At 36.4% G+C, this 13,212-nt stretch overlaps 1 protein-coding gene across 7 annotated transcripts in view; it reads left to right on the top strand.

Annotated features, from left to right (window-relative positions):
• The window catches only part of UBR2 (ubiquitin protein ligase E3 component n-recognin 2), a 105,948-nt gene that overhangs the window by 15,127 nt on the left and 77,609 nt on the right, over positions 1-13,212 (top strand). For all 7 annotated transcript variants that reach the window (XM_045541951.1, XM_045541950.1, XM_045541952.1 and 4 more), the window contains exons 3-4: positions 6,547-6,625; positions 8,373-8,486. In XM_045541951.1, the coding sequence (XP_045397907.1) occupies positions 6,547-6,625; positions 8,373-8,486 (193 nt within the window). The remainder of the gene's footprint in view (positions 1-6,546; positions 6,626-8,372; positions 8,487-13,212) is intronic.

Consider the following 13,212-nt stretch of genomic DNA (forward strand, 5'->3'; position numbering starts at 1 on the left):
TCCATGATGTTATTAGACATTGACTCCATTTTTATTGCTGAATATATTCCATTGTATGAATGTACCACAGTTGCCTGCAATCCATTGTCCTGTTGATGAACATTTGGGTTGTTTTTAGTGTTTTAGCTATTGTGAATAAAGCTTCTATGACCTTTTTCTTTTTTAAATATGGAACACATTAAAATAATAGGCATTATTCTGTACTTAGCTACATTTTTATGTGTTATACATACCAAATAACAGGAATCCTACACTATTAAAAGTCTGCAGCTTTTTATTGACAAATTTTTGGAATATTAAGACACCATAAGATAAGCCTTCAAGACTGTACTCTAATACAGTGAACACCCTTACCTGACAGATTAGTTGTAGGCTATTACCATTTTTATACAAGTCTTTTGTGGACATATGTTTTAATTTTGCTTGGATAAATCCCTAGGAGTGGGATTTCTGGGTCAAAGGGCAGGTATATGTTGAATTTCATAAGCCATTGCCAAACCTTTTTCCAAAATGATTTTACATTCTCTCCTGTGATGTATTAATATGAAAGTTCCTGTTGCTCCATATCCTCGCCAACAGTTGATGTTGTCAGTCTTTTTAATTTAGGCATTCTAAATAGTGGTATCTCAGATGGTCTTAATTTTCCTTAATGCTAATGATGTTGGTACAATTTTACATGTGCTTATTGCCCATTAATCTAACTTCTGTGGTGAAGTTATTGTTCAGGTCTTTGTCCATTTTTTATTAGATTGTTTATTTACTATTGAGTTTTGGAGTTCTTTATAATATTCTGGATACAAGTCCTTTGTCAGGCATGTTTTGTAACTATTTTCTCAAATTCTGTGGCTTATATGGTTTCTTTTGATGACAGAAGTTTTTAATTTGGATGAAGTCCAATTTACCACCTTTTTTTCTTTTATGATTATTGTTCCTCTGTCCAGGAAATCTCTGCCTTCTCTCAGATGGCAAAAATGTTCTCTATGTTTTCTTCTGTAAACTTTGAAGTTTTATGTCTGGATTTATGATGTGTCTCAAACTAGTTTTTTTAATATGGCATGAGGGATGGGTTAAGCTTTCATTTCTTTCCATGTGGATGCCCAGTTGTTCCAGCAACATTTGTTACTCTCCCCATAGAATTGCTTTGTTACCTTGTCAAAAATCATTTGACCATATAGTGTGAGTCTCTATTTCTGGACACTCTAATCTAGATAATTCATTGATATGGCTATTCTATGTCAAAACCTGCATTACTTTGATTACTGTAGCTTTATAGTCAGTCTTTTGTTTTTTTTTTTTGAGACAGAGTCTCACTTTGTTGCCCCGGCTAGAGTGAGTGCCGTGGCTCAAACTCCTGGGCTTAAGCAATCCTACTGCCTCAGCCTCCCAAGAAGCTGGGACTACAGGCATGCGCCACCATGCCCGGCTAATTTTTTCTATATATATTTTTAGTTGTCCAGATAATTTCTTTCTATTTTTAGTAGAGACGGGGTCTCGCTCAGGCTGGTCTCGATCTCCTGACCTCGAGCGATCCACCCGCCTCGGCCTCCCAGAGTGCTAGGATTACAGGCGTGAGCCACCGCGCCGTCCCTTATAGTCAGTCTTGAACTGACTAGTTAAGTCTTCCGTATTTGTTCCTTTAGTTTTGTTTGTTTTGTCTACTTCATGTCCTTGGCGTTTCATAGATTTTAGAATTAATTTGTTAATTTTTATTTTTAAGAAAGGCCACTGAGATTATGATTAGGATTGCATGAATCTGTAGATCAATTTTGGATAAATTGACATTTTAACAATACTGTGTTTTCTAATCCATGAACATTTTCTGTCTCTCCATTTATTAAGGTCTTCCTTTTAAATCTCTTTTAGCAATGTCTTAGAGTTTTTATGTAGACATTGTACATACCTTTTATTATATTTATTCCTAAGTGTTTTATGGTGCCATTATAAATTGAATTTTTTTCTTAATTTTAGTTTTCATTTATTTTCTGCTAGTATGAAGAAATACAACTGGTTTCTGATATAAACTCATACCCTGTTACCTTCCTTGCTAAATTCCCTTATTCTAGTAGTTTTTATTTTTTTGTTTCTTAGGATTTTTGTATGTCTTTTGGGAATAGGAACAGTTTTACTTCTTCCTTTTCAATCTTTTTGCCTTTTCCTTTGTGTGCCTTATTGCTCTGGTGAAAGTGGACATTCTTGTCTTGTTCCTAATCTTAGGTAGAAATTCAGTCTTTCATTATTAAGTGTGATTTTAGGTATAATTTTTTCATACATACGCTTTATCTCATTGAGGAAGTTGAGGAAGTTCTCCTGTATTCCTTGTTTGCTGATGAGTTTTTATTATCAATGGACATTGCATTTTGTCAAGTGCTTTTTCTGCATCCATTGGTACCATCTTGTGATTTTTCTTCTTTAGCCTATTACTGTGGTGGATTTCATGTTTTTTAAATATTAAACCAGCCTAGCAAACCTAGGATAAATCGCACTTGGTCATAATGTGTAATTCTTTTTATACATTGTTGGATTCAATTTGCTAATATTTTGTTGTGTTCATGAAAGACATTGGTCTGTAGTTTTCTTGTAATGTCTATGTCTGGTTTGGGCATTAGGGTGTTGCTGGCCTAATAGAATAAGTTATTAAGTATTCTCCCAGCTTCCATGTATCTTCTGGAAGATATTGTAGAGAATTGATATAATTTCTTCCTAAAACATTTGACAGAATTCACCAGTGAACCCATCTGAGCCCGGTGCTTTCTGTTTTGGAAGGTTATTAATTATTGACACAATCTCTTTAATAGATATAGGCCTATTCAGGTTGTCTATTTGCACTCATTTTTTAAATTTAATTTTTATTTTTTTTATGAGACAGGGTCTCACTCTGTTGCCCAGGCTGAAATGCAATGGTGTGATCATAGCTCACTGCAGTCTCAAACTCCTGGGCTCAAGCAATCCTCCTGCCTCAACCTCCTGAGTAGCTGGGGCTACAGGCACACACCACCGTGCCTGATTAATTTTTCTTATTTTTTTTAGAGATGGGGTCTTGCTATGTTGCCCAGTCTGGTCTTGAACTCCTCACTTCCCAAAGTGCTAAGATTACAGGCGTGAGCCACCACATCCAGCAGAATATGTATTCTTTCAAGTACACACAGAACAGTTGCAAATTAATCTGCATGGTAATGGCATGAGGATGGACATATAGATGAGTGGAACAGAATCAAGAGAAGTAAACTTTTATGTTTATGGTCACCTGATTTAAAAAAAAAATTTAAGACTAGTCACGTATAGTAGGGAGAAGGAGGAGAAACTGACTGTGAACAATGGATTCAGATAACTCAATACCTTTGAACCAGCCTTTGGTCAACTGATTTGTGATAGGAGTACCAAGACATTTCAAAGGGGAAAGAGTATTTTCAACAGATGGTGCTAGGACAACTGGATACTTAGATTGAAAAGAAGGAAGTTGGACTTGTACTTCATAACATATACAAAAATTAACTCAAAATGAATCAAAAGCCTAAATGTAAGAGATGAAACTATAAAACTCTTAGAAATTCCAAATAATCTGTCAAAATTTTAGTTGGCCATTTTATAAAAACTCTGTAAATTTATTCTAAATAATGTGTGGAAGAGCAAATGTTTGTGAATAGCTTGAGTTTTTAAAAAAGAGAATAAAAGGGCACTTATCCTATGAGATATTAAGACATACTGCAAAGCCATACTAATAACTGTGGTATGATTTAAGAATAAACAAATAGATCACTTAGATATATTAGAGAGCTTAGACATAGGCCCATGGACATGTGGGAACTTAATATTATAAAGGTGACATTATAATCAATAGGTGAAAGAACATTTAGTAGATAGTGTTGGAAAAAAAGTAGCCCATTAGATACAGAGAAATAAGACTGTGTCTTTTCTGCATCATATTCAAAGGTAGACTCCAGATAGATTAAATACCTAAATATGGAAGATAAGGCCAAAAGGTTAATAGAATAAAATGAAAAATATTTTTGTGACCTGGGTTTGGGAAAGAACTTCTAACCTCAAAGCACAAACCAAATGTATATATTAATATAATTGCCTCAAAATAGGGAGTTCTGTTTAACAAAGGGGACTCCACCACCCCATGGCCAAAATTAATACAAATTAATTTTGTATTTTTTACTTTGACAAAATGAGAGACAGTACTTTCAATGTTTGATATTGATAAGCAATTATCGTCCAGACCAGTGTATACAAGGAACTCCTGCAAATAAACAAGATAAAGAAAGAAGTCCCAGCAGGAAAATGTACAAAGAGTATTAACAAGCAATTTAAAGAAAAGGAAACCCCAAAAGCAACAAGCATATGAAGAGTTACTCAAACATTAGCAATCGCAAATGCAAATTAGAATAATAAGATGTCATTTCATATGTTAGGTTGACACACATTAGAAAATGATAATACCAAGTGCTGGTGAAGATGGAGGGCTATAAAAGCCTTTGCACGTGTATGACCCAGCAGTTCTACTCTTGAGCTTATACGCAAAGAAAGTTTCAAACAGATCTATAAGAGATCATTTACAGATCATTGCAACATTATTTGTGGTAGAAAGGCATTGGAGGTAATCCAGGTGTCCGGCACTGGGATAGTAGAGAGATAAAATGTTTGGGATACAACACTCAACACAGAACACTTTTCACACCAGATATTTGTGGGGTTTTTCCCACACACAAGCAGTTCTCCAGTGGACACCAACTAGGTGTCCTACAATTTGATTAAATTCTGACACCACCTACCTGGAGATAGCATCAGATCCAACAGGTTGAGAGCTTGGTTCTGCAAGACTGCCCTCCACTTCATAAGCCAATTGCAAGTAGTAAGTTGTCACCTGTACTTCTGACCAATCATAAATTGGTGATTCCCATGACCCTTTCCTCAGGTTCAATTAATTTGCTAGAGCAGGTCACAGAACTCAGGGAAACACTTAAGTTTACCCATTTATTAAAGGATATTACAAAGGATACAGATGAACAAACAGCTAGATGGAAGAGATGCATAGGACAAGGTATGTGGGAAGGGAACAGCCTTGATGCCCTCTCTGGGCACACCCCACTCCAGGCACCTCTACCTGTTCAGAAATATGGAAGCCATTCAAAACTAATCCTCCTGGATTTTTGTGGAGGTTTCATTACATAGACATGATAGAATGCATCATTGCCCATTGCTGATCAACTCAACCTTCAGCCCCTGGATGTGGCTGAAAGTTTCAATCCTCTAATCACAAAGTTGGTTCCCTGGCATCATTTCCCGTCCTGAGGCTATCCAGGAGCTCACCAGCCATCAGTCACTTTATTAGAAGAAAAGACTCTTTACCAGTTCTGTGTCTGGAACTAGTGTCAAAGACCAAATATTAGCAAAAGATTCTCCTAGCACCTCTGTCTGTAGGGGTTTTAGGAGCTCTGTGTCAGAAACTGGGGGCAGACACCAATATAGATTTTAATTTTATACTCCCCGTTTCATTTCACAAATTATAGAGATTCTCTTAAGATATGATCTATAAATATTAATATATCTAACTGGAAGTATGATAAAAGCAAATGAAAAATTGAGGGCACTACAGCCAACCTGTGGAATTCCTAATCTCTATCAGGATGTCTCATGGGCCATGCATGTTGTGTAAACACTAGATATAGGAACCAGGTAAGGAGACCCATATCAGTGTGCTGAACACGTGGAATGTTTAATTTCCTCTTTTAGTTCTAATGTATGTATTTATTTATTTATTATAGAGTTGGAGTCTTGCTCTGTTACCCAGGCTGGAGTGCAGTGATGTGATTATAGTTCATTGCAGCCTGGAACTCTTGAACTTAAGCAGAGTGATCCTCCTGCCTCAGCCTCCTGAGTAGCTAGGACTACAGGCACGCACCATCACGTTCAGCTATTTTTTCTGAGAGATGAAGTTTTACTACCTTGCCCGGGCTGGTCTTGAACTCCTAGCCTCAAGCGTTCCTCCCACCTTAGCCTCCCAAAGCACAGGAATTACAGGCATGAGCCACCATACCTGACCTAAAATTTAAATAGAAGCATACATTCTGATATTGTCTTCTTGCATCCCAGTTGATATTCTTGCCTTTCTGGGGGTGCATACATGTCACTTTGAAGACTGTTGGTCTCAAACACCTTTTTGAAGGAGGTTATTTGAAATCCTAAGAGATGAATCATAAGAATTTGTACATATTTTGAATCTATTCCATACACATCTCTGTGTTTTAATATATAATGTGATTTCCCCAAATCTGTGGGAAAATTTATCATTAAGTTAAAATTTACCATTCTACTAATACGTGCCTTGAAAAACTCCTTAGTACACATCCATTATGACAAGCAGGTCTCTTAAACTAATTGCATTTTTCAAAGGTCTTACAGATCTTTGGGGATGATATTTCCTTTCTAATAACACCAAGAAACTTCACTATTCTGATTCTTCTGAGTTCCAATTTAAAATAGTCTGTTGTGAAATATATGATTATTTTATAACACTGATTGTTTTTTTCTTTAACTTTACAGAGACTGTGCAGTTGATCCAACTTGTGTTTTATGCATGGAGTGCTTTTTGGGAAGTATTCACAGAGACCATCGATATAGGGTTAGTAATATTCAAATAATAACCATACCTAGTATTGAATTTTATACAAATATCTTTCCTTTCTATTTGAAACCCAGAGATTTAACACTAAAATGGAGGAGAGTGGTTTAAAGAATGTGTTATTTAAATGCCGTTAAACATATGATGACAGTGTAGAAATGAATTATGAGTCCACACTTCGTGGAGCTTATAGTTTAAAAGTGACAAGACAGATATCAGTTCTTTCGTATTAGTTTTCAACTAGTTTGTTTTTGTTTTGCTATTTTTAAATGTTTATCAAAGAGGCATCTACTACAGTGCAACTCCAGCACATAAGACTTGCCAATTTTATTATTTTTTCACTGCTGTAATGCAGTCAGTACTATTCCAAAAATCAGGTATGTTTGTTTGCTTTTAAGTCAGGAATACAGATAAAGGCAGGCTATTCCTAAGCCTGTCCTGGTTCTTCAATTGGAAATTGAAGGCAGACCATGAAGATTCAAAGATTAGGAAACCATTGTTAGAGGAAACTTTTCACCCTAATCATAATATGGAATGGTAGAGAAGGAATATTTTATTTTTTTTATTTTTTAATTTTGTTTTCATTTCTGATTTAATCAGATAGAGAAGGAATATTTTAGTCAATTTGTTCTTAATTCAAGATCCCTGCTGAGTCAGAATTTTTTCCTCCTATTTGTTTTTATTCATTCTATCCAAGAGTTGATAATAATGAACTAAAGAGTTATAAAATTTGGCTCCTTCTGTTCCTGTATGTTCTCTTTAGTCTCATAAATCAGTAAGAGAAGCTCAGTTTCCTTTCAGCTGTTCTTCCTATGTATGGGAACTGGAGCAAGTTATGTAGGTGGGGTTATTATTTTCCCAGTGGCTGCCTACCCACGCTTCTTGACATATAGCTTTGCATCCCATGGGAAAAATTGTCATTTGTGGGGTTACATTAATTATATTGGGAGGTATAATACAAATATTTACTTTGGGCAGAATATAATAGGGCACATTCTAAAATTCGCTGCATCTAATACCCATCCTTAAACTCTTCCTTATAGTATTTTAAGAAAAGCAGAATTTCTAGTCTACCCATTATTAACTAATAGGTTCTGTCATGTCAGACTTCTTGAATCATTGCCATATCTTAAGGAAATGTGAATGATTCTTGAACCATGCCGGTTGTGAAAAGTTTTTATTATCAGGCAGTCTACTTTTATATTTCCTGAGACGCTGTTAACTGTCCTTTCAGAGTGTGACTATTTAGGGAGTTTGAGAAGAAAAATAAACTGGAGTGCAATGGCATGACCATAGCTCGCTGCAGCCTCTAACTGTTGGGCTCGTGTGATCCTCCTGCCTCAGCCTCCCTGGTCCCTGGGACTAGAGACACATGCCACCACATCTAGCTAATTTTTAATTTTTTTCGTAGAGGGGGGTCTTGCTATGTTGTCCAAGCTGGTCTCAAACTCCTGGCCTCTAGCAATCCCCTCCCACCTTGGCCTCTCAAGAGTGCTGGGATTACAGGCATGGGCCACCATGCCCAGCCTAAATAGCTCATTTTATTGTGGAATCACTTAGATTAGTTTATAGGCTTATTTAAATTAAACTTTAAAACATTGAGAGGTTTAGCATTTTATTTAATTTTGTCCCTCCAAAGAAAAACACCTAAGCAATGCTATTTTCCTTAGCACTTGGTATTCTTATTTATTATCTCATAGCACTCAGTAGATACTTACTAACAAGTACTTTACAATTTTTTTTCAAGATGACAACATCAGGAGGTGGAGGTTTCTGTGACTGTGGTGACACGGAAGCTTGGAAAGAAGGTCCTTACTGTCAAAAACATGAACTTAACACCTCTGAAATTGAGGAAGAAGAGGTAAAAACATTTTCACAAAGTTGTTTTAAGGAAATACTGTTTAACCACAAGTTTGAAATATTTCCAGAAATAGGGATTAGGTTATAAGGTGAGAAAAATAGATAAGCAAATAGTCCTGACACTGTTAACACTAAGTGTATTTTGAAAGTTCTTTGCATTTTGTGGATGCTATACGATTGCTAGTACAAACTTGAAATTCTGGAAATTTAGTTTAATTCAGATTTTTTTTATTATATTTGGTTGGGGTTTTGTTTTATGTATAAATAAGGGGTTTTTTAAGTCTTAATTTATTATTGAAGGAATTATTTTTCCTATGTGTGTAGTCCAGTTGACTAGGTTGATTTTTGTGTATATGGGTGTTGTGACTAAGGCTTTGTAGGCCAGATAACTTTCTTTTCTATTACCTTACATGGCAGCCAACCCATGTCATTATCTCCTTGTTGATCCATGTCATTGAATACATGATGGAACCAAGTGTAGAGATGATAGCTCAAAACAGTTTATCTCTACTCCAGCAGCAATTGTGTACTTCCTAAAATTGTCGATCATGTATTATTTCTCTTTAAATGATATTTCTAATGAAATAATGGACTCGCACAAAATAAATGCTTGAATCTTTCCTGCTTTTTCAGACTTCAGAAACTTTCTCTATAAACTCACTTAACTATAATTATACAATGATAAAATCTTTTGATGGTATACTCTAAGAGATTTTTATTTTTAATTGACACGTAATTGTACATATTTATGGGGTATGGTGTGATAGTACAATACATGTACATAATGTGCAATGATCGAATTAGGGTAATTAGCATATCCATCACCTCAAACGTTTATTTCTTTGTGTTGGAAACATTCAAAATCAAAATCTCAAAATATACAATAAATTGTTATTAATTATAGTGCTATTGAACACTAGAACTTATTCCTCCCATCTAGCTGTAGTTTTATATCCATTAACCAACTTCTGGCTATTCCTCTTCTGCTTTTTGTGACAATTTGATGTTTGATTCAAGATCCTTATTTCAGTTTTTATTATTTTTACATGGCAGGGAGATAGGTACAGTCAAAATATAATGCTTCTACGTTGTTAGTAGTCCTGATACAGACTTGGAGCAAGTGGACATTAATAGTCCTTCCTGGTGCACATACCCTATATGTCTCAAATATTTTAACAGAGTGACCAAGACTTTTGGTGTAGGACAGTGGCTTTTAGACTGTGGTCTGCTGTGTTTTGCACAGATCAAAATTTGTACAAAATTATTCAGTGCTGTGGAAAACACATTCATCTGCTTTGTGCAAGTGTTCTGGAATTTGCTACAGGAAGATTCCAAGTGGTCAGGGTTCTAGGTTTTTCCCCTTTTATTGGAGCTGCTTCGTTTTTATCTCTTTTATATATTTGATTGGAGTTCTGTATGTAAAAATACAAGACAAAGGTATATTTGAAAAAAAGAATTATTCTTTAGAAAAAGATTAAAAAACCACTGGTATAAAACTTTAAGGCTATGAGAGAAAATATTTGCAGACATAGATCCAATAAGGATCTGGTATCCAGAATGTGTATCTTACAACTCAACAACAAAAAGACAAACAGCCCAATTCAAAAATAGGCAAAGGACTTCTCCAAAGAGGATATGTAAATGATAAAGAAACACATGGAAAGATGTTCAACATCATTGGTCATTAAGGAAATGCAGATTTAAACCACAGTGAGATACGACTTCACGTTCACTAGGATGGCTATTAAAAAACAATGGAGGCCGGGCGTGGTGGCTCACGCCTGTAATCCTAGCACTCTGGGAGAGGCGGGTGGATCGCTCAAGGTCAGGAGTTCGAGACCAGCCTGAGCAAGAGCGAGACCTTGTCTCTACTAAAAATAGAAAGAAAACATCTGGACAACTAAAAACATATATAGAAAAAATTAGCCGGGCGTGGTGGCGCATGCCTGTAGTCCCAGCTACTCGGGAGGCTGAGGCAGTAGGATCGCTTAAGCCCAGGAGTTTGAGGTTGCTGTGAGCTAGGCTGATGCCACGGCACTCACTCTAGCCAGGGCAACAAAGCAACGCTCTGTCTCAAAAAAAAAAAAAAAAAAAAAATGGAAAATAAGTGGTGGTGAAGATGTCGAGAAATTAGAACCCTTGTACCTTGCTGGTGGAAATGAAAAATGATTCAGTGCTGTGGAAAACAGTTTGGCTGTTCCTCAGAATGTTAAACATCATGTGTCTTACATGTTAAACATTACCATATGAGCCTACAGTATCACTCTGCTGTATACCCAAAAGAATTGAAAAGAGGCCAGGCACAGTGGCTTACACCTGTAATCCTAGCACTCTGGAAGGCTGAGGCGGGAGGATCACTTGAGGCCTGCAGTATGAGGTTGCACTCCAGGCTGAGCAACATAGCAAGTCACTGTCTCTACAATAAATAGAAAACTTAGCCAGGTGTGGTAGGGTGCACCTGTAGTCCCAATGACTTGGGAGGCTGAGGCAGGAGGATCAAGTGAGCCCAGGAGTTTGAGGTTGCAGTGAGCTATAATAATAACATCACTGTACTCTAGCCTAGGCAACAGAGCGAGACCTTGTCTTCCAGGAAAAAAAAAAAAAAGAGATGTGTGTGTGTGTGTGTGTGCATATATATATATATACACACACATATATACACACACACACACACACACACACACGGGCATATTATTCAGCCATAAAAGGGAATGGAGTACTGATGCACAGTACAACATGCATGAACCTCTAAAACATTAGGCTAAGTGAAAAAAGCTAGACAAGAAAGGTTATGTATTATATGATTCCATTTATATGAAATATCCAGAATAGAAACATCTGTAGAGACAGAACACAAATTGGTGGTTGCCAGGGAATAGGGAAAAGGAAAATGGAGAGAAACTGCTTAATAGGGAAGGGCTTTTACTTTGGAGTGAGGGAAATGTTTTGGAACTAGATGATAGTAGTTGGACAACATTATAAATGTACTAAATACCACTGAACTGTTCCCTTTAAAATGGTTAATTTTATGTTCTGTGCATTTCCTATCAATTATTTGGAAAAAAATACTTTAGGACCTCTGTTACTTTTTTAATTCTTGTTTAGAGTAGAATTAAAATAGTTTTCTGAGAAAAATTTTGAATTTGCCTACAGTTGTTCTGTTGGCTTTATCCTCATACATTAGTGGGATAGCTATCAAATAGTCCAAGCTTTGGTTAATTTACTGAATTTTATGAAGATGCCAATAACCTCACATTCCCAGCTGAAATCATATAGTCCTGCCTGGAGAATGTATACTCCAGGAACTTAACAGAGAATAAAACCTCCAAACTCTGCCATTTAATTTCCTATTTAAGAGTTCAGTTAAGAGAAATGAAGTCTTTAAGGATAAGATATTGAAATATAGTGTTGTGTTTAGCATACTTGGCCCACTAACTATTGAACGTAATTTTTTTGTTGTACGTTCAGCCTGCATCTTCAGTAAAAGCTGGGGGAAACTTGATAATATACTTCTATAGGAATACTGTTTAGGAATGCCACAGGTATTCTCAACTCTTGGCATTTGGGGGTGGGATGTTTCTTCATTTGTATAGGAACATGGTTCAGCAAACCTGGCCAAATCTTACCTGCAACCTGTTTTTGTCTGGCACCACCATAGCTAAGAATGGTTTTTCTACTTTTAAATATTTGGAAAAAACAAGAGGATAATATTTTGTGATGTGTGAAAATTATATGAAATCCATATTTCAGATTCCATAAAATTTTTTATTGTTGTTTTGTTTTTTGTTTTTTTGGAGACAGTCTCACTCTGTTGCCCTGGCTAGAGCGCAGTGGTGTCATCATATCTCACTGCAACCTCAGACTTTTGGGTTCAAACTACCCCGATCCTTCTGCCTTAACCTCCCAAGTAGCTGGGACTACAGGTGCATGCCACCACACCTGGCTGATTTTTTGGTTTTTTTGTAGAGAAAGGATCTCTCTCGCTCTTGCTCAAGCTGGTTCTGAACTCCCTGAGCTCATGTGATCCTCCTGCCTTGGCCTCCCAGAGCACAGGGATCATAGACATGAGCCACTGCACCCGACCTGTGTCCATAAAATTTTATTAGAACACATCCATGCTTAATTTTTTATATATTGTCTATAGCTGCTTTCCCACCATAACGGCAAAATTGAGTGATTACAACAGAGACAATATATAGCCTGCAAAGACTAAAACACTTGCTATCAGACTCTTTACAGAAAGTTTGTTGATGCCAGGTATAGGCTGTCAGAAGTATTATGTTTAGCATACCTGATTCCTACTCACTAAATGGCAGTAGCATCTCCCACCACTATGACAACAAAAATGTCCAACCAGGTTTCTAAATGGCCCCTTGGGTGTGGGAGTGAGTAGGGAGAGTAGTGGGATATAGTATCTCTCCTAGTTGTGAACTAACATATACTATGTGTTATGTCCTTTGTTGATATTGGTAGGAGTCCATAAGAAATTTCTCATAAGTCTCTACCTTAGGAAATGTTGTGTTTTTCTAGGTGTGAATCTCAGAACTGATTGTTTCCTTCTGTTGAGGCTTCTGGAGAAAGAGCCAAACGTTTGGAAACTGAGTCTATCTGTAGTAGCTCTATGGAAATTTATGTGATCTGAATTTATAAATAAATGTTGTCTTGACTGCAATTTATTTTCCTACCTTTATTTTCCTTTTACCTGCTTTGTACATCTATTTTTATAC

Source organism: Lemur catta, chromosome 2 (genome assembly GCF_020740605.2).
Source record: "Lemur catta isolate mLemCat1 chromosome 2, mLemCat1.pri, whole genome shotgun sequence".
In the NCBI taxonomy this organism is placed as follows: Eukaryota; Metazoa; Chordata; class Mammalia; order Primates; family Lemuridae; genus Lemur; species Lemur catta.